This window comes from Opisthocomus hoazin, chromosome 3 (assembly GCF_030867145.1).
Source record: "Opisthocomus hoazin isolate bOpiHoa1 chromosome 3, bOpiHoa1.hap1, whole genome shotgun sequence".
Classification (NCBI taxonomy): domain Eukaryota; kingdom Metazoa; phylum Chordata; class Aves; order Opisthocomiformes; family Opisthocomidae; genus Opisthocomus; species Opisthocomus hoazin.
In genome coordinates this window covers 65,338,824-65,361,501 of record NC_134416.1, presented here as the reverse complement: position 1 = coordinate 65,361,501, position 22,678 = coordinate 65,338,824, and the positions used below count along the sequence as shown (strand labels likewise).

General features: G+C 38.9%; 1 protein-coding gene across 2 annotated transcripts in view; it reads right to left on the bottom strand.

Annotated features, from left to right (window-relative positions):
• Window positions 1-22,678, bottom strand: part of DOK6 (docking protein 6) — a 269,778-nt gene that overhangs the window by 133,909 nt on the left and 113,191 nt on the right. For both annotated transcript variants that reach the window (XM_075416542.1, XM_075416543.1), the window contains exon 3: window positions 5,428-5,542. In XM_075416542.1, the coding sequence (XP_075272657.1) occupies window positions 5,428-5,542 (115 nt within the window). The remainder of the gene's footprint in view (window positions 1-5,427; window positions 5,543-22,678) is intronic.

Genomic DNA, 22,678 nt, shown 5'->3' with positions numbered 1-22,678 from the left:
GAGATACAACCATCACAAGCAGCCTCCTTTTCTCTATGAAGAGGGATAATGCTTCTTTAAAGACTTGTTATCCCATGCTTTTAATCAGGGAACCATAGTATCTGTGACTGGTTTGCTCTTCAAAATATTTCAACAGAGCTTCAGAATTGCACAAATTTCTACAGTTGTAGACATTGGGAGCGCTGGTGGTAGTGGTGGGAACAGCTGGAAAATAACAAAAGCATATGGAGGATTTTTGTTTGTTTTTCTATAGAATGTTTTAATTAGTAAATAAAGATTACCAAAAATTAGATGCTCCTTGGATGAGTAGCTTGCTGAAATTCCAATGGAAATATGGGGGCTACAGCCCATCCAGGGCTCAGACTTCCAGTAGCTGCCTTGTAGACAACAAGCCAGCTGAGGGCCTAGAAGCCGCAGGAGCTTCGGAAAAAAACATCGGCTCCCAGCCAGCACACCCAGCAGGCTGGTATCACAGCTCTCAGGCTTTCTGAGAACCAAAGTGTTCTATATCTTTAGAGACCTATTTTAAAACAGAATAGCATTTTATTGTGCTTAATTCCACGATTACGAAAGCTAAATACCAGAAAAATGTGCTACTTCTCATCATACAAACTTTCAGACTTCACAGAGAAAAAGATATCAGCTCATACTATCAAGATAAAAATGATACAGTTATTTTAAAACATTTACTGGTAAAACTCTGACAAATCCCCTACCTCACATTGTTCAGTCCCCATATAAAACTAGCTTAGCTTTGAGCATTATTTCCTCCTCCTTTCCAAGAAATTATTGACTCTGTACTCAGCCGACCTTTTGCAATGGGTTCAGCATCTGTCCTTCCAGCCGCCCCTGCAGGTCAAGATGGTAGGAAACAAAGTATCTCCTTTTGTATATTTAGAGGCTCCTTGGTGGAAAAGTGTTCATATTACAAAACTTTGGGCTCCTAAATAGTTCTAGAAGGTCAAGCAGCTATGATTCTAGAACAAGATTTTTCACTGTGTCAAAACCACTCGAGTGGTTCTTTCCCACTGAAGTAATTGGAAAGAAAATGTACTAGTAGAGTAAAGGTATTATTGTGTTAACTAAAGAAGTGGCCTGATTTGCTAAAATAAAATCCATTGTGTATACACCACTACACATCATGAAGCTATTAAAAGTTTAGGCATTGTCCCATAGAAACCACTGCCATTAAACAGTTTTTTAGAGATCTGAGAAGAAAACATTTTAAATAACAAGCAGTTCTCTAAATATTCCCTAAACTTTGAGAAGTTTCATAAAGGAAAACAAAGTACTTGGCACATTTCAGTGGCAGTAAAAACAGTAATATTTCCTTGTGGGAAGACAAAACTCAGTTATGGAAACGAGCTGCAAAAGAAAATTTTTTTAAACCTTATCTTCCTAGTTCAGAACATACGAAAGATTTGGAGTTCCAGTGAGTCAGATTTTAATGAAACAAAGCAGTGTATTTATCTCAGCTGATGGAGATGATGCAGTTTATGCTGTTTAGATAGAGTGAAGGAGAAAGGCAAGCTGATTGAAACTCCACTATACCCACAGCTAAGATTTGTAGTCTTTCAGAAACAGCAAGATACCTGAAACTTTTATAGCTCCATCTTCTCTGTATTCTTAGATCTGGTAGTTGCAGGGAGCAGTAAGATCCTCTGAAGTTGTTTCTTCTCCTGGCTGAACAGGCCCAGCTCTCAGTCTCTCTTCATACATCATATGCTCCTGACCCTGACCCTTGGTGGTCCACCACCGGCTTCACTCCTGTATGTCAATATTCTTATATTGAAAGGACAAAACTGGATGTGGGACTCCAGACATGGTCTTGTAAGTGCTGAATACAAGGGAGGGATCACTTCCCTGTACCTGCTGTCAACACTTTTACTAATGTAGTCCATGATATGTTCAGCTTGTTGTCCACTAGGACCCCAGGGCCTTATCTGCAGAGCTGCTTCCCAGACAGTTGGGCCCTAACCTGCCTTGTTGCCTAGGATTACTGCAACCCCAGGGCAAGACCTTTCATTTGTTCTCGCCGAACTTCAGAAAGTTTCTGCCAGCCCATTTCTCCAGCCTGTCCAGGCCCCTCCGACAGCAGCTGATATCCCTCTGACAGAAGTTATTTTATTGGAATTGCCTTCCCAGTTTGGGTCACCCCAGTCTGAGTCACCTGCAAACTTGCTGAGAGCACTCTCCATCTCTTCATTCACGTTGTCAATGAAGACATTGAACAGTACTAATCCCAGTATCGATCCCTGAGGGACTCACTACCTACTGGCCACAAGCCTGGTTTTGCATCATTAATTGCAACTCTTTAAGCCTAGCCTATTTTCTATCCACTTTAGAGTGCCATTATCCATCCCATGTCCCACCAATTTGGGGCTACGGAGGAGGCCATGGGAGGCTCTCAAAGACCATTAAAATCAAGGTATATAACAGCCACTGTCTTTCCATTGCCCACTGTGCCATACACCTCATCACAGAAAGCATGATTTGCATATGGAAAACGTTTTAGCTACTCCCATTCACCTTGTCGTCCTTCATGTGTTTACACACGATTTGCTCCAACAACGTTCTCAGTGACTGAGGTGAGGCTGACTGGTCTATAGTTACCTGGATCGTCCTTCTTGTCATTTTTGATGATCTGGTTCCACAGACTTGTGTATGATATCCAAGCCATTTAAGTGATGCCTGACTCTGCCTTGCTCTGCTGCGGGTACTACTTCACTCCCACTGACTGCTAAGAGGGTCAGGGACCTGGGAGGCCTGAGGACAAGCCTTGCAAGTGAAAACCAAGGTATAAAAAAAGGCATTGAGTACCTCAGACTTTCTCTTGCACCTTGTCACTAGGTCCACTGCCCTACCTAGCAGTGGGCACAAACTCATTTAGCCTTCCTTTTGCTGTTGATGTACTGTAAGAAATCTTTTCTGTCCTTCACCTCCCTAGCTACTTTCCGCTCCAGCTGAGCTGGAGCTTTCCTGGTTGCACTCCTCTATACATGAACAGTGCCTCTGTATCCATCCCAGGTAGTCTGTCCCTGCTTCTGTGTGGTTCCCTTTTTGTGGTTGAGCCGAGTCAGGAGCTCCACATTCATACCGGTCTTTTGCAATGTTCACCTTCTGAAAACACAGGAAGGACAGTTCTTGTGCTCAGAGTATGTTGTCCTTGAAGATTAGCTAGCTCTCCTGGGCCCCTTTGCCCTCCAAGGCAATTATCCACATGATCCTGCCAAGCACCTCCCTCAAAAGAGCATCTTCCCTTATAACATCCTTGATCATCTATATCAAGAAATTGTCTTTGATCTGTTCCAGAAATCAGGATTGCTTGTATTCAGCCATATTGGCCTTCCCGTAGATATTGTTGTGATTAAAGTCATCCAAGACTACCAGCGCCTGGGACTGTGAGGGTTTTTCCACTTGCCTTAAGAATTCTTCATCTGCCTTTTCTTGTTGATGAGAAGGTCTACAGAAGTGTTATAGTTTGGCTGTGACCGACAACAAAAGGGCCACGAGGCCGCTCTGCCACCCCTCCCCCCGCTGGGGTGCGGAGGAGAATGGAAAGAAAAAGGGAAAAACTGGTGGGTCGGGATAAGGGCAGTTTAACAGAACAGCAAAGGGAACAGTAATAACAACGATAAATATAAGGAGAATATATAAAACAAAACAAACAGCAGAACGCAGAGAGCAACTCTCACTGCCCGCCGCCGCCATGCGCTCCCGAGCCACGACTGCCTTCTCGCCGCCCAGCTCCCCCCAGTCAGAACCCAGCATGACGGCACATGGTATGGAATATCCTGCTCTGTTTAGCCAGGTTAGGTCAGCACAACCGGCTGTGATTCCTCCTGGCTTCTGATGAAAAATTAACCCTGTCCTGGCTGAACCCAGGACAAGAAGGCACCTACGACAGTATCACCTGTGTTGGTCTGTCCTTTGATTTCTGCCTATAAGCTCTCCACTGGTTTATCACTTCACCCAATGCTCCATCCACTCAAAACTCACCTTTACATAGAGCGTAGCCTTAAGGTAGGGCATCTCATACTAGCACCTTGGTAGCACCTTATGGTACTTGCGTCTTGTATCTTGAACAACTCGGTTCAAGGTTGAGGAGTTGCATTGTGTTTGTTACGGAAGAAGGGGATGAGAGGGCCAGACATACTGAGCTTTCTTAGGTTTGCCCCTTTTTTGGTGAAAGAATCCTGAAGTTATGATTTGCTGTCACTCTTTTCAAATACACCTGCACTATAGTAATTCTAGGGAAGGAATAAGATCTTTTAATTAGAGAACAAGGGGAATGCGTGTGTAGGCAAATGTAAAAGTTTCTGTAGAACTGATTTCAGTGCTGTCAAAATATAATTAAAATGTTTTTATTAGATTATTAGTCACACTATAGAGTCATTATTAATTCTACACATTAGAAATTAAAATTTTGAATATGAACTACTTAGCTAATAATCTGTTATATTAATCCTAGAAAGCCACAGATTTGTTATATGAGTTTTTAGATTAAAATTAATAATTAAACAAAAATCTGTCAATCTGTCTTTCTTGGTAGGATGTACATACTAAAGTTTGCAATACTTGATCCATAATTCATGACCTTACACACTTTTAACCTACCTCCTCCACAGGTTCCTTAAATTTTATTTCACTGTATTTAACTTAGATTGTACATCATGCAACATATAGATGATAATATTAAGATATAAATTGAAAATACATAGTTTCATATATGTCACTAAACAAACAGAAACTTCACAATTAAAAAATTTCTCATTATTTTTAAAAAACATTTTTTTTCAGGTAAAATATACCCTAGGACACACACATGTACAATTGCATTTTCAAACAAGAAAACAGTGCATTTCAGCTGCACAGAGTTCAGTGTCTCACAGGTAACTAACTACCTGTCATTCTGTACCATGATGCCCAAGTCTGTTCTCAGCTCATTCATTACACTATGTAGCTGTTCAAATCAAAGACTGCTTGACATCCGGCTTTACATTATTCTGACGTTTTAGCTGGTATTTACCTCTTATTTGCAATGGCACGACCATTATTAGTTTAGTAAGTGCCTGTAGCAAAACTTTGTAAAAAGAAGAATGTTTCACATATTGACTTAATAACATCTCATAGGTGTTTTTTACTCAGTTTTACAAGTTTAGCTAAAAATCTCCAGTCCTTCAACCATGTGTGTGCAGTCAAAGATAAGTAATAGAAGAAAGATTCTGTAACATTCCCAACACCTCCCAAAATATATTTAAAAAACCCCTACCAAAAATCCCAAAAAACTAACCCCCAAACTCCAAAGTTCTTGTTTACCACAAAATCCTTTCAGCTAAGGATTTCTACCTGGTGTTTTAATTCTGAGCAAGGCTTTGGTGCATAACTTGATTTCTGGAAGCTAGAGATGCAGTACCAATTGCTTACCTGACTCACACGCAAATGTCTTTGACGTCTCATCATGAAAGATAATTGCCACTGCATGCTTCTTTGTCTCTCGAGGCAATCTAGTTATGTTTTTAATATTGTGCAGCTCAGTTACCTTAAAATGAAGAAAAGTATTTTAGGCCTGTGTATAAATAGTACAAATAAAAATATTAACCATAATTACTCAATTTTTACTACAGTCTGCTGTTTTCTCCCTAAGGTTATTTACACTTATAAGTTTTTAAACTGACAAAAGCACATAAATAGACAGAGTCTAAAGTTACAAAACCTTCCATAAAATGTAATGTATCAAAAAGTGAATGGTCTATTTCTCCAATAAAGCTCTACATGTAAACGTGGTTATTACAATGACATCACAACAGTCTTGAGATTATTCTACAAGATATTTTTCAATTTCTATATTCATACAACTTTGACCATTTTCCGAATCTGCATTGAATACATAACCTAATGCAGCAACAGCAGTGTCTTCTTAGCTAAGGGAAGTAACTCAGTTATTATGCCAATGAGTATCACTATATTTGTAAGGACAGATCCTCAACTGTCTTTAAAGTGCAATTGTCATCCTCATAAGAACTCAGATTTTTGTTTTATTTTCAAAAAATTAGAAAAGCTTATCAACCAAAAAATACTTTTGTCGAAAATTTACAGCTTAAGCAATTCAATCTATTTCCATTTCCTTTGATGTAAGTAGATAAATACAATTAACACAAATGGAAGAAAAAAGCCCAGAGAGGTAGTAGTTGGGGGCCCCATCCCTAGCAACTTTCAAGGCCAGGTTGGACTGGGCTCTGAGCAACCTGGTCTAGTTGAAGATATCCGTGCTCACTGCAGGGGGGTTCGGCTAGATAACCTCTAAAGGTCCTTTCCAACCCACAGCATTCTATGATTCTATAAAAATGTTATTACAACCAGAGTTGATAGCATAACCTATATCAAACTGCTTAACACTTTGTATCACAAAATATTTTTCTGTGTTTCTTGCAACTCCTGGCAAACTTTAGCTGTTTATAGTTAGCTTTTCCAAACAAGACATCTGCCTTCGGCACAATTAATTTCTTAAAACATCATCCACATGACTTTGGCCATTTATGACTTGGGAAAACAGAGACTGAATGTGGATGGGTTGTTTTTTTTTGCTTTGTAATTCTTATGCTCCCTGTGCACAGTTCTAGTGTTCCTCTTCATAAATTGGAAAGAATGTTTTTTAAGAGACAAAGATTTTATATTGTGTACTAAAAAGATGGAATTTGTTGGGGCAAAGACATTCCAAAAAAGATTCAGAGCAGATGAGCAGTGAGAGCTATCAAGAAGCCAAGGAAAGAAACTGAGACAAAGCATGAAGTGGAATGTGTAGGTGCTGATGACAAACCTGAAACCAGAATTGAAGACTGCTTTGGAGTCTGTCCTGACAGCCTTCAGCAAAACTCACTCCACTTTGTCAATATCTTTGCTGTAACAAGTGCACCAAAACTGGATGCGGTACTCTAGATATAGTCTAATAAGTGCTGATCAGAGGGCGATAATCACTTGTTGTATTGACTGACCATGGTCCTGTTCATACAGCCCATGGAGCTGTTGGCCATCTCTGCTGGCTAAGGCACCAAGCCCCAGGGCCCTTTCCACAGAGATATTCCCAGCCTGTCCATCCCAAGCATGTGCCATCGCAGGGGCTTCTCTATCCCAGGGTTAGCACCTGGCACTCACCCTTCTACAGTTTCACAAGATCCCTGTCAACCCATTCATCCAGCCCATTCAGGTCTGTGGAAGGTAACCTGACTACTGAAAGCAGACATTCTCAGTTTGCTATCTGCACAGTTGGCAAGTGCATGCTCCATTACCTCCTCCAGGTCCCTGATAACAACATTATCCAAGAGCAGTCCCAGTACAGACCCCACCAGTTCTACGCTTGCTACCGACCTTCAGGTAGAGTATGACCTGTTAACCATGACTTTCTGGGTCTGACCAGGCGACCAGCTTTTCATCACCTGGACATCCACCCACCTAGATGATAAAGTCCCAACTTCGATACAAGAATATTGTGGGACACAATGTCAAAACCTTGCTAAAACTGAATACCCAAAAACATCTACGGCTCTCTCCTCATCCCAAATCATGGACGGCTATCAGATTGGTCAGGAATGATTTACCCTTGGTAAATCCATGCTGCCTCTTTCCAATCACTATCTTCACCTTCACATGCCTGGAAATATGTTTTAACAGGACTCACTGCATGGTTCTTCCCATGGGCTGAAGTGAGCCTGCCAGACCTGTAGTTCCCCAGGTTCATCTTTTGGCTTTTTTTTTGGACACAGGTGCAACATTTGCCTTGCCATTGGGTTCCTAGTCCCTGACAATTTTATTTTCAGTCATGTATTTTCAGGGCTTTGCAAGAATCCATTTATTTCTCTATTTTTTGCATGGGGGGAAAAAAGGGGGCTGAACATCACAGACACCACTGTGTCTTTAAAGGAATAGCTGTACTATGCATGGTAAATGATCTAGTATGTGAGAGGGGTCCTATGGCTTAGCTAAAGAAGTAATCTCAAGGAAATCCCGTAAAAGGGAAAACAAAGCATTAGCAGGCAGAGGAGAGAGTAGATCAGAATTCAAAGCCTGAGGCAATGTTGCAGATAAACCCAGCAGCTGGCAGTTAAGCACTCGACAGCCACTCGCTCACCCCTCCCCCTCCAGCGGGATGGGGAGAACAAATGGATAAAGGGTAAAACTCATGGGTTAAGACAGACAGTTTAATAAGACAACAAAGGAAATAGTACTACTACTACTAATGATAATAATAACAATCATAATGAATATGCAGAGCAAACTATATACAATACAATTTTTCTCATCACAAATGATTGATTCGCAGCCAGTCCCTAAACAGTGATCATGGAACACAGAACTCGCGGATTTCACAAAACTCACAAAAAAGACTGAACTCCTTGAAAAGTTCAAGCTCCCAGACCAGAAATTATCTGAACCCACAGAAAAGAGAAAGAAAGAGTCCTGCTCCCTGGCCAACCCCCATTTATAAACTGAGTATGATATCTGTGGTATGGTATATTTCCATTGGCCAACTTGGGCTAACTGTCTGGCTATGCTCCCTTCAGCTGAAACCAGGACAGGGAAAAATACCAAATCCAGAAGTCATTACCAAGTTCTGACAACCCAGAAGGCCCCAAAGTAGGAGACAAGGAAGATATGGATCTAGTCTTGCTAAATAAGAAGAGTACATAAGAGCAAAGTATTTTAAAATACTTGGTACACAAATAAGTACATGTTATTCTTAAAAGAGAATTCGCATTTTTAAAATAATTTAAAGATGCACTTAACTTTCCTCTCAAAGGTTCAAAAAGATAATTGACAGTGGAGTACGAAAGGGAAAACAATAATAGGAAGAAAAAACCCCACTGATTCTAACACAAGCAAATGAAACAAAGTGATATTTTTATGTGTGTGTGCATGTGTGACTGTGCACACCACACAGAAAAAAAACCATTAAGCCTTATTATGTTAAAAAGGGGAAATTTCTCTTTCTGGAATACCAGGAAAGGAAACAGAAGTGCTCTGAATAGTGACAACAGGGCATATTAAGCCTTCTTCCAGTCTATCTCAGACAGTAAAGATCTATTCTTTTCTTTAACATTAAAGTGTTACAGATTACTGAAAGATCCTGCAATGTTGGCAAGCTTGATAATAAATCCAAAAAACCTGCACTCCTGGCATCAAAGCTGCATAACTTTCACAGTAATTTTTGTTCGAAACATAACTACAGACAACTGGGGATGCATACCTAGCCATCTATAAAGATGATTTTTTGGGTCTCTTGTTGATCAATACATTAAGCCTGTTTTATTTAACATATTAACAGAAGATTTTTTTTTTTTACTCAAGATTATTCACACACCTGGGAAAGCTGTCAACACAAAATGAACGCACAATAGAATTTTATTTTATTTGCTGGTAGGAATTTAATGTCTGAAAGAGACAATGAAAACACCACCAAATTCTGACATGTTGCATTTTGTTACTCATATGAGCGATTTGGTTGAACAAAATGCATGGCAAGTGAAGAAAAACAGTCTCTATGCAGGGGAAAAAGAGTTTTGTTTTAAACACATTTCAACTTTCCTTTGTCTTTGGAATCATACTGCCTCCCTAGACAGCACAGAACTCCTTATAACTCCAATGTGACAGGCAGAGTTTCATGAATTGACTCTTCCAAACTCTCTGACTTTTACTTTCTGTTTTTAAAGCAAGGTTTTTTGAGCCAGTCATAATTTCAGACAGCAGTCACATTCCTCTTGCATATCTCTTTCCACAAAAATGGACATATTTCAAACTATCATGAGTTGTTGTGAAATATCTCTTTTTTTGTCAAATGCTCTAATGGTTTAAGATGGGTACAAAAAAAAAGAAAAATAAGATAATTTAAAAAAGATCATCTCCTTCACCTTGAAATGCTTTGTTTTACAAGAACTGAAGGTTTCCTGGAAAAAAAGGCAATTTATACAGATGCTAGCTAGGAAAAATAACTAATTTTACTGGGAAAACTAAAAAAAAAAAAAGAAAAGAGAAGAGAAAAAAAAAATAACTGAGCTTTAGCACTCAGTCCCATCTCTGTATCTGAGAAAGCAGCAAATTTCACAGCATCACAGAACGGCTGAGGTTGGAAGGGATCTCTGGAGGTCATTTGATCAAACCCCCCCTGCTCAAGTCGGGTCACCTAGAACCCATTGCCCAGGACCATGGGTGGATGGCTTTGGAATACATCCAAGGTGGGTGACTCCACAGTCTCTCTGGGCAACCCATGCCAGTGTCAAGTCATTTTCACAGTGAAGAAGTGTTTTCTGATGTTCAGAAGGACCCTCCTGTGTTCCAGTGTTTGCCTGTTCCCTCTGGTCCTGTCAGTGGGCACCACTGAAAAGCCTGGCTCTGTCTTCTTGTAATCAGTGGCCTTGCTGGACTTGTCAAATGCAAGACAAACTCACAAACTCACAAACTCGGACTGAGGTGTCAAGAGCCGAAGAGATAACAAAGGAAGTAATTAACTGGTGCTTATCTTATCAGACAAAAGTAAGGGGGGATAGCCCATCACTGTAAACCCAGTGATCTGTGGGGCACCACGGAGGCTGCGAAGCCAGAGATTGCTTCAGAGATTGCTTTGGATAAAGCACAGATGGTCCCCGGATGCACATACCAAGATGCCCGCTCCGAAGGCGTGTCACACTGCTGAGTCCCTCTTCTGACGACACGACATTCCATGCCAAGAGCCAATCGATACACAATAATTGACTTAGTCCCACCTCGCAAAAAGATTTCCAAACATATAAAAACTGGCACGTGAAAACTCTCTTTGGGAGGAGGAGCCAAGCGAGAACTTCACCTGATGCATGGGTTGACGGCCCTGAACCTCTCTTCCCCCCCCAAGCAGGGAGGCCTTTTTGGTAACAGTCCCGCCTCTGACTTTGTCAGACGTATCCCCAGGAACACATTGTTAATTAAAGCGCTAAACTATTACTTTGAGCTCAACTTTTGTAGACAGTGCATTTATCAACGGCAATTCCGAATCTGTGATAACTGTCGCTTGAATAAATTACCTATTGTTTCAACTTTGCAAAACTGTTTCAGTGAAAGCCCTTGGAAGGGCTCTGGCAGGCAAGCTGAATCTGAGAAGTGGCTACACATTTAACCCTTCAGACATAAACTGTTGACCAAGTCTGGGGACTAGGAGTTGATCCAGCTGCACCTAGACTCTCCTCTGAGAGAGAGTTTAGAAAGCAAGGGGGTCTTCTCTGAACCTCGTGACTCAACAGGAGGGCTCTCCTTTTGTCGCTTATCAGACTCCCCTTACCCCCCCCCTTTTACGCGACACTTCTCTAAACCCTTCAGGTGTAGAGAATACACTCACTGATGAGTATATAATGAATGAGCCTTCTCATCTCCAGGCTAAACAGTCCCAGCTCTCTCAACCTTTCCTCATAGGAGAGATCCCCTAGTCCCCTCATCATCTTTGTGACCTTCCACTGAACTCTCTTCAGTATGTCCATGTCTATCCTGTACTGGGAGCCCAGAATTGGACACAGCAGTTGAGGCGTGGCTGTACCAGGGCTGAGTAGAGGGGAAGGATCACCTCCCTTGACCTGCTTGCAATGCTCCTCCTAACACAGCCTGTGATACCATTAGCTTTCTTTGGAGCAAGAATACATTGCTGGCTCATGTACACTAAATTACATACAAGTTGAAGAACCAGTTCTAGTTTTATTTGTTGGGCAAGTCAACAGGTTGACATTAACAAAAGCCCACCAGTTAATATCTCTGAAACCCAAGTTGATGCTAACAATGAGAGGCCATATTATCAAATAAGCCCCTCAGTAATTCTATTGTATCTGTAATTTTTTGCTTCCATGTTTTTCTATTGAAATTGTACTGTATGTTTTCCTCCAGAATCAGAGCAGAAAGATAGAGGCAAGAGTAATAATACTGTGAAAGTCTATCTTCCCACTGCTAGAGAAAATTGTAGTTAATCAAATTCCAAATTCTGGGTTTAATGCCAATGCAGCATGAGTCATTTCTCTACTCACTGAACATTTGCAATTAAAAAACAAACACCTAAAAGTTTATATTATTTTGTATGAAGGAAAAATGAACTTTGCCTTGGCAACCAGATTGCTTTATCTCAGTGATTTTTAAAAGTGTGGTTTAAATTTTTATCTATACTTATGAAAAAATAGCAAATTGTCCTGGGTTTGTCTGGGATAGGGTTAATTTTCACAAGAAGCCAGGAGGGGACAGCCAGGATGGCTGACCTAAACTGGGCAAACAGACGGGGTATTCAATACCATGTGATGTCATGCTCAGTTCTGTGTGTGGGAGCTGGCCGGGGGGAGCTTAGTCACAGCTAGGGAGTGCGCTGGGCATCAGGTGGTGAGAGAGAGTCACTCTGCATATTCTGTTATTTTTGTATATTCTTCCTGTCAGTATTGATGTTTTTACTGTTCGCTTCCTTTGCTGTTCTGTTCAACTGCCCTTAGCCCAACCCATGAGTTTTGCCTTTTTCTTCCCATTCTCCTACCCATCCCAGCGGGGAGAGGGGCAATAGAGTGGCCGCAACACAAATAAATAAACAAATCTTTTTAAAGGGGAAAAAAAACTACCAAACATACTGAAAAGACAAAAAATAATCTAAAAAAATCATAACTTTTTTTGAAATAATGTAAACCATCTCCTTGTGAACGTTAAGAAGTTTTTAAAAGACTAATTAAATTGAAAATTTATCAAAAAGAAAAAGCCCTTTTCTTATGAGTACTGCATTGGACAAATCTACTTTGTAAGCAAGCAACGTTATACCAAAATTTGCGCCTTGTGGTATCATAACAGGCTTGTTGGCAGAATACAATCTAGTTCATTGAAAACACTGCTGTGCTTCACAAGATATAGTATTCTGAAACTATCTAGACCATTGGCAATCTTGTACCAGTAAGAAGAAAAAAGGGAAAATTTAATGTGCTGTTACACATGTAAGAGTCTTACCTAGACTTTCCACAATAAAAAGATGGAAATATTCCCATTGTGGGTTTATACTTTGCCTAAAACTTTAGCAATATTAAAACCAAACTAAACCACCTAAAACTTTGAAAATCAGTTTTCATATTTCCTCCCATTTGTATGCTTACAACAAAATGAACCTCATCAGCAAATAAAATCCCTAAAATATCCAGTTCAGTGAGTAATCTTGTAAACAGATTTCTTGCCTACCCTTATCCTTTATGACTTGTTCTAGTAGGCTAAGTAGATCCTTTTGTATTAAGCTATGATTATGTAGTTTACAACTTCTCACTAACATTAGTATTTTAACTTCGACTTTCTCTTCTATACTAGACATTGGTGCTATCATTTAGTGCAGCACTCCATATGGTGCTCAGTGTGGTACAAGTTAGGGACTCTTAGCACCTGGCCCATTTCTCATTTCTACTTCTCATCAATAATTCATGCCTCATATGTCCACCCCTGCGCAGCCCACACATACATTTCCTTGCTTGATTTTCTACTTGGTTTCTTGATCTTTTCCTGTATCAGTCTCTAAAAGCATTTTTCTTGTTTCTAGAATGACAATGAACACTGATTGAAGAAAAGATGTGGACTAGTTACTTAATTAACATGCAACAATCTTTTCTTTGCCAAGCATTTGTTACTCCACTTTATTTCATATATAAAAGTTTTTTTCTTTCTTGCGGGGTTTTTGACACAGGTATATCAGAGACATTCAGCTCTTTTACTTCTGGTTAATATTTGATGAACGGACACAAGTCTGAAGGGCTACAAGCTAGGAGAATTTCTAGGACTCGTAAAGGCAGCATCTCACTCCTGAAAAATTAAGCTAGGTTAGGCTTGCACCAGGGTTTCAAGGCTACCCATCAGCGTTGCTTTCTGTAACTTGCTTCCTCTCATGGTCAGGGATTTGGATCACCTCAACGATTCCACATCAGCACAGCTAATCATCAGTGTAGCCTCAGGAAATGAAATGCAGTTGATCTGCACAAAATATTTTTGGGTGTGTCTCAGATCATTCATCAAAATGCAAAACATTTTTACAGAGGAACATCAAGCACTGAACTAGAATGCAAAAGAGCCTATAGTTAGTCTTCTGTCACCATTGTTCATATATCTAGAGCACTTAAGAATCATCCAAATATTGCTTCCCTGCTCATCCTCATTGTTTTTCTTTATCTTGGTCTGCAGATGGACCAAAAACTTACATGTGTTTTGTGTTAGTATAGCATCTCATCTTAGAAAAAAAAAATTAAAAAAAACCCTTAATTTCCCTGAAGATTTTCCCTGTCCTGTGTCTTAAGATAATCATTTGTACTCTGAAAAGTTCACAGGAACTTGAAGTCACCTTTCCACATGAAGACCCTACATTTGACGCTAATACCACATCATTTCCATTCACTACTCTCTACCAGAATGCCCAAGCATTGCCTGCTGCCAGGGGACTGAGTTACAAGCGGAAATAAAGGACTACTCTGTACTAAGTTTTGTGCATTTCTGCACCAACAGACTTGGAAAAGAACTGAAAATCATCCTGATAGATTTCAGAAGTCTAACCCACTTCTCCCTAGCTAACATAACTGCCGTCTGGCTTCAGTAAAGTCATGCTGTGGATTCCTAGCAAATAATTCAAGTGCAGGAAAATTACTAATATAAGATAGTCTGTAGTAGCAGGTAGCAATACCCTAAATCCAAGCAATATACACAGGCATAGGCTGTTGATCAAGGAAATTATTCAGGACTGTTATACGGACACTTTGAACAGTAGATCCTTTCACTGAAGTAGACAGTTACTGCTGGCTAGTCAGAAGAGATCAGATAATAATAGGTTGCTAGTAACAAACTTCTGGTCTCTCTGAAAGCACTTTAGCCCTTACCTGTCTTGACATGACATTTCAGAACTCTCCCACTCTCCCAGCCTGAGCACTGGCTATAACAACTCATCCATGCCAAGAGCTTCTTTTTACATGAGGAAAACACCCACATTTTTTCCGTCTGGGAGTCGGTGACCCATGTTATAGAAACCTACAGTCTTTCTGAAAGTGCTTTTGCTACCCAAGTAAAGTACAGGAAATAATTACAAGAGCACAATTTTATTATGTTAGCAAAATATTTGATATGACAAAACAGTCACTGCTGATGCAACTTAAATCGGATACCTACCCATTCAAATGTTTGGGATTTTTGTTGTTTTTTTCATTTCTTTTCAGGATCTTCATTATATTCTTATATGTGAGAGGATATTATATTACAAAATATGCTTAATTTAAATAAAGGCTCAGATTAACTGTAATTTGTTGCTTCTTAATGATAACTTAATTTGACATTTTTCTGATTACTTTCTTTGGAACTACATTTAGTTCTCTTCAAAGAGGAAGGATTTTAGGAACATTTCAACATACTTTCTCTTTAATCCATCAGTGACCCACATTGGATATTTATTGTTTGCTTATTGTAGTAAAAATCTGTTATTCTCAGGGAGCTGAACATCTAGGATCTGCATTATCCACTTCTGTATTACACGGACATGGAAAGACTACATGGATATGACACATCTAGGGCTTTGGTACTCAAATAGTACATTTACACAGATTGAATAACTGTTCCACAATTGTAGAAATATTATTTCCAAATCACATACTACATTTACATCACTACAAAACATGTAATTCCACAGTAAATAGGAAAGGAGGTCCAAAAAAGATGGAAACCACAAAAATCATGCATAAAATCTCAAACATGTGTCTCCCATATGAAAATAGGAGGGAAATGATTCTGCGATTCCACCTACTGAGTGTTATTTCCACGGTGCAGAGTCCTGGAAATTGTTTGGGCAGAGGAAAGGTCTGAATTTGCATAAATGGATTTCTGTTTTGCATTGTGCACTACGTTCCTGTCATTTAATTTCTATCTAGCAAAAATAGAAGCAGAACAGAGCGCTACAAAATGTAATTGTTCATCCTCTTATTTCTTAATAATGGCCCACATACTACCATCTGTTGTGTAATACCAAGCAAACGGTAACGTAATAGAGCAAAAGCCAATACAGTGGCATGGAGCAGGTACTCCAGTGAGTGATGCCCAGACACTAGAGGACTACCTCTAACCAGAAGGGCATTCATGGTATTTGTGATGAAACAATTTTTTCTGACTTCAACATATTCTGCACAAGAACAGCACATGACAGTCAACAATAGGGCTAGGGGATACAAGAGGCTGAGAAACAAGACAAGGTAAAAAAAGTATTAAGAGGCAGAAAAAATTGAAAAACTTATTTCTTGAAAGAATAGCAAAACTTACAGTATTACAAGAGTAGTATAAGAAGGGAGAAGAGAAATCCAAAGATCAGAAAAGTGAAAGAATGCATCACATAAAAGCAAAACCAATTCACAAACAGAAGAGTTTTCTCCATCTCTGCATCCAGATTTATCCTTGGAAGGAGATGAGTTGTTATGGTAACAACACTCTCCAGGAATTTTGCCAAGGATTGGCATATCAACCTCCACATTATGCCTCTGGGGCAGGTCTCCAGCTGCTTTTTCAGAGGAACAAGTGCTTAAGAAACTGCTACCGAGTAAATGTTCATTCCTGTAAGCACTAAATGGAAAGTAAGAATTTTATCTGTTCACTGAAAAAGTTGATAATAAAAACAAACAAACGAAATGGGACAGAATTCACGTATGTATTAAAATCAGGCTAAGTATAAGCCAATAATGTCAGGGCAAGAAAGTGAAGTTTGATGGGAAGAAATATGCATAGGTCTGATAGCAGTGGGATACGGACTGATTTCTTCTTGCACTCCAGATAAAACTGAAATTTAAAAAGCACAAAAAAGTTTAAATTTTTCAGAATTTTTTAAGCATGTAGATGACATTATGTAAATTTACACTGAATATAAAATAAAATATCTTTTCATATCTCAAAATCTAAATAAATGTAAAAGAAAGAGAAAATCTGACTCTTTATCTCAACTCCCTCTTTTCTCCAAGTCTTCACTATTGCTAAGCATTGCTAAGTATCAGTATTGCTGACTTTCATCTGGACTACCACCTGGGTACTTAGATTCATGGTGTATTCTAACTGCCCTCTTACCACGTAAGCACTTACAAGCTCTTTGCCTCAAAGAAATCTAAAAAAGTTAAGGACAGAAACAAAACTTTCTTGATTAGCTTTTGTTATGGCACTTTAAATGCTATATTGTTTCTATAAATGTGTCTGTAAATCAAACCTAGCAAGGCAGAAAAAGCATATTAAGTCATACCAGCTGCCTTTAATGGGTAAAGAAGTAGTGGCTTTGCCAAGCCACGTTACGTTACTTTCTCTCAAACTGCACTGCTGTAATGCTGCCAGGATTGAACTGTTGCCTAATCCATAAAATCAAACAGCCTACTGGGATTATTTTGGGTTTGGCTGGCAGCCTGATGTTTTAGAGCAATAGTTAAAATCTGACCTCTTCCCTTAACAAACATTTTAACTAGGATTCTCAAATAAATTCTGAAAAAGAAATCCCTTCATATTTGAAAGAGTATTTTTATAGACAGTCATTTGTAATATAGAAATCTCAGTTCTTCCCAATCCCATTTCCTTACCATTCTAAAGAACCTTTGAAATACGTTTTCCAACCTGACCTTTCATTTTTATGGGCTGAATATCAGATTACTGTGTTAGTGTAGCATTAAAAAAAGGCAGAAAAACCCCATCCTTCTGTAAAAGGCAGTGTTGACAAAATTTAAGTTAACTAATGCCTGAACACTAAAAGAACAATCTAACTTGAAACCCAGGTTCACACCTGAAAAATAACATCAGGCTAGAGAGAATGCGAAGAGGGTATATGATTCACAACCGAAGTAAAATAGGTTTTCCGATTATCTTTCCAAATATCAGCTACAGTAAAAAGGGAAGACACTTTCAATTTCAAACTTCCTGCGACAGTTACTAGGCGTGCAAACAGTAGCACTATGTTTATGCCTGAGAAACAAAATAGGGCATTTCATTACTGTAGTTTAATTATCCAACTAGAGTAATAAGACAATACTTCACAATGAACATGTAAATGAATTAGATCATTACATGAGTTTTAATAGCCTTATGAGGCCACTAAAATATACTGGACAGTTAGAAACTGTTTCTATTTTTAAGAGTTCTCACTTTTAACATTCTCATAGTACATGATTATGGCCAGACCTTTTCTAGTTTTGGCCCAAAGGCATTGGTTAATTAAAAAGACTATGTCATTCGTCTTTGAGTAAAAAGAAAAGGAGAATGTACTTTTCCAAAACTTCCTTTAAATTTTCCTCTTGGTTTACTTAAATCAGCTACCTTTAATAATTCCCAAACTTCTCCTGTTAGATAAGCTCAACTAAAAGTAAATGTTTATTAACACTGTCTACCTTTGAAAACAAACTACAAGCAAAGACATGCTTACAAGATACAACTTTGCTGAAAGCAGTTAAGTGATGGGTATATAATTCTTCTTGCTAAACTGCTAGGTATAACCCTAACTACAAAATCTCTCACCGCATTGCCAGACTGGGTCAGGAGTATTAGAGGATACAAGTAACCATAGGCTTTTAATGCACATTAATTATTTTGGCTATATCTGTGCTGTACACCAGGCCAGTGGCTAAGCCCTAAGCTTCACTCCCCTTCCTACCCCTTTCAAACCGTGAAAGCCTTCAGCTTAGGCAGTAGCTCCCTTTAGCCAGATCTTGAAACCATAGGGAAAAAGCCTTGGGTCAAAATTAGGTGAGCAAGGCTGGTTTACTTCCATTGTACCACTAACAGGGGGAATAAAAACCACAGTTGAGAGGTAGCTCATGATGCTGGCTTTAAGGACCTCTCAGACGCTGGATATCCACTGAACTATCAAGAGCTATATTCAGAAAAAGAGAAATGACATTAGGCAGAAAAGGAGAAGCAACATCATCATCTTTGTCCTCCCCGCCCCTGACTCTTCTCACTTGATCCCAAAGGTAAGGAAGCCACGCACAAGCTCTGCCCCATAGCTGGTTCTGGACAACAGCAAGTGGTACAAGCCCTTGCACGTACGTATACAAGCACAACCACAAAGATATCCACTAGCCTAATTTTTTTTGTTGTGCTTTTAAAAAGGATTAACACAATAAGCACAAACCCACCACAAAACCAGTATTATTCAGAAAACTTTACTGTCATTTATTTTTAAATAATGTAAATATGCCTTAATGTCCTTAAAAATAATCCTCATCCCAATCCAACAATACCAAAACTGTCATTATGATGCTGTTCTTAAATATAAACATATATCAAAGGCATTTCAGATATTCCGAAAGAGGTATTAACAGCACCGTATTACCTATGAGATTCTTGACGCTCATAAGAAAAAAAATCAACTAGATGAAAAAAAAGATATAGAAAGAATATTTATGAGTTTAAATTAACCTAAATTCAGCACATGCCTGTAAATATGTGTATACAAGTACACTTAAAGTGGTCCAGAATTCATTAGATGAAAAATGTGAGAGAAAAAATGCAATAGAAAGAACTGATGCTAAAAAAACACAAAAGAGTGCTGTAATTTGAAAAAGAAGAAAAGGAAAGATTATGAACAGGAATGTAACCCTTCTTTTAGGAGAGATATTTTTAAAACAGTGATTTTTGATTTTTTTACGAACATTTTGAAATGTTTTCACTTTATTTGCTTCCAAAATTAACTGAAATTTGTTAGCTGATAATTTGAAAATTCTTTTAGCTTAATTGTCATTGGGGATAAATTAATTTTGAATATCTATCGTGACAATCACATACAGCTACATTTTCAACTGTAATGCATTTTTAATAACCTTCATCAGCGAGTGATTTGAATTTCAAATTTCCTTCTATGAGGAAGTAAAAATTAGATAGCCTGCTGCCAATTTTCATAATAAATTGTTCTTTATTTATGTTGCAAAGCCTCCTTTACTATAAGCAAATCAAAACCTTAAATAAAACTTACTACTCATAAGACTTACTACATTTCCTCTCCCTTTATTAAGATAATGTAAATTACAGTGACAAACCTGTCTGCCCTCCCTGGCACACCATAACATGATGTTTTTACCTGTCTGGTTCCTTTTATAGTTTTTGCACAAGGGACAAAGCCTCTTCCCATTTCCACATCAAAATGGTATACATTCCTCCAACAACACAGACAAAAATCAGAGTAGCTTCAAGGGAAAATGTTGTCATTAAGAAAAAAAAAATACCCTCACATAACATTTCTTTACCAGTGTTACAAACAGTAGGCTAGACAATCAGGTCTTTAACTTTCATCATGAATTTTTGTTATTTATGTTTTATACTTACTTTCTACACTTCAACAGAGAGGACAGATACACACAAGATTGGAAAAAATAACACATGCAGAGTCAAGTGCTGAGGGCTAGTAAAGGAAGACTTAAATATTACTTTGATTACTAATTCTATAGGTCTAGTCCAACATTTTCCTGTTTTTTGTATGGCAGTGGGCCCCAATGGGTCTGATCTCTGTATGTGAACACAAATATCTTTATGTTTATTAGCACCCCTCCTATACATATTATGATACACATTGTCTTAGTTATATGATTGTATTTGATTTCTCATAACTATTTTTCACCTCAGAAAAAATCATCAATATAATTCTGTTAAATAGAAGCTTTATAAATTATGTTTGACTCTCACAACTTCACACTGTTTTTCTGACTTAATGGCATACTGGTAACACCCTGGTTTCTCTCAGGGATCTTCCACAACAGTCATCACACAAGTATAATTCACACAGATGGTTTCACAAATACTAACTTCCTGTCACACTTTCCTCACTTCTGAGAGGTGTGGACTATATAGACAGGGAAGTAACAAAGAAACTATATGGTGCAAACAAATGAAAGTCAAAAAAATGTTCTTTAAATTTTGATCTGTATTTGAGATATCTGGGATTCAGTTTTTCCACAACAATTGAATTAAAAAAGGGAGCTTAGTGTATATCTCCACAGCATAACCCAGCTATTTCATATCCTAGCTCAACCATTTCTTCTTGATCTCCCTCCAAGGACCAGTGGAGTCGTCCTTCAGAGACCTTATTTCCAGTCTGTCTTCTCAGAAGTACATATGCTCCAGTGTCATCTGGATAGCTGGAACTGAAAGCCTCGCTCCCAAACTCCCAGGAGTGACAGGTTCTGAAAGACCTGTGAAATGTCTGAGAAGTGCACATCTCCCAGCCGCTGAAATATGAGGTTGGTAGTGTTATTAGTGAGTAATTTGCTTTGGTGCAAAAATCTGAACAATCCCTCTTGCTTCCTCCTAATGTGCATCCATCCTGCTGCACTGATACTCTTTTACCCCAGATATAATCAGGCTGAAGAGAGAAACTATGTCCATACTCTTTGATTCCTTGTCCACCTCCTTCTCGTTGTCAGATATTTATTTCTGTACCACTCTTCTTGTTTCTGTACAAAGTCAATTAAAACGGACTTCAGTTTACCCTTAACAATATGGGTAATAATATGCACTTTCTTCACCCCTTTCCCATCCCATTCTTCCCTTTAGCATTTCTCATATCAACTTCTTGAACAGCCAGCTTTCTGTCTGCCAGAAGCTCTTGGTGTTTCTCCCAGACAGCTAATTGATAAAGTGCTTTCATAGAGGGCCAGAGCATTTATTCCTCTATTTTTCTCCCACACTCTAACATTTGGTCTATTTCTTCTCTAAGTTTTAATTCAACAGTTCTCCCTTCCATGTTACCTAGGTGCCAGAGGATATACATATGGAGAATGGCTCCACTATCTCACCTCAAACACCTGACCCCGTACTAGCCTTCAGAAATGACAAGTAGCTATTAGAGTGAATGTCAGGCTTTAGCCCTGAATGAACTGGAGGGAACATATTTCATTACTCAAGAGAGAAAATTATCTGAATTTCCATCATATATGAAGCTTTACAGACGACATGAGACTTTTTAGCTGTCAAAGACAGAAGTGTTTCTAACAAACATGCGCAGAATACAGGTTTGCAAAGGCTTTAAACTTTGCCAAAATGTGGCTAGATTTTCATGGCAAAACCAGAATATACATAACTGACACACCACGACAGACCATCATGTTCTTTACTATCAAGCAATAACACTAAAGTAGTTCAAATAAAAGTTCTCTTGAGACTGTTTTATGAGGCACTAGGAAGATTAAGTGTATTTTTTCCATCACTAGAAATAACTGAAATATACACTAAGGAGAGGGCAGGACCAGTTTGACACAACACATGCAGCACAGGGATATATCAAGAGCTTGTAGCAACTTTAATGACACATACTTCATAGTTCATAGAAAAGTCTAGGCTGGAAGGGACCCTGGAGATCATCTGGTCCAACCTTGAAAGCAGGGCCTTAGGTTAGATTACACGGGATCCTGCCAAGCTAAGTCTTCAAGACTTCCTGTGAGGAAATACTGACCTCTCTGGTCAGCCTGCTCTGATACTTAGTTGTTCCCATGGCTAATATTTTTTCTCCTTATATCCAACTAATTTCCCCTGAAGCAACCTCTGCCCTTTGCCTTGTCTTTTCCCTGCACATGCTTGAGAAGAGAGCACCTCTGTTCCTCACCTCAGCCACCTCATCAAAACTGGACAGTTGTGATTAGAATCCCCCCGGCCTTCCCTCTTCACTAGCGCAAACGCAGTTCCT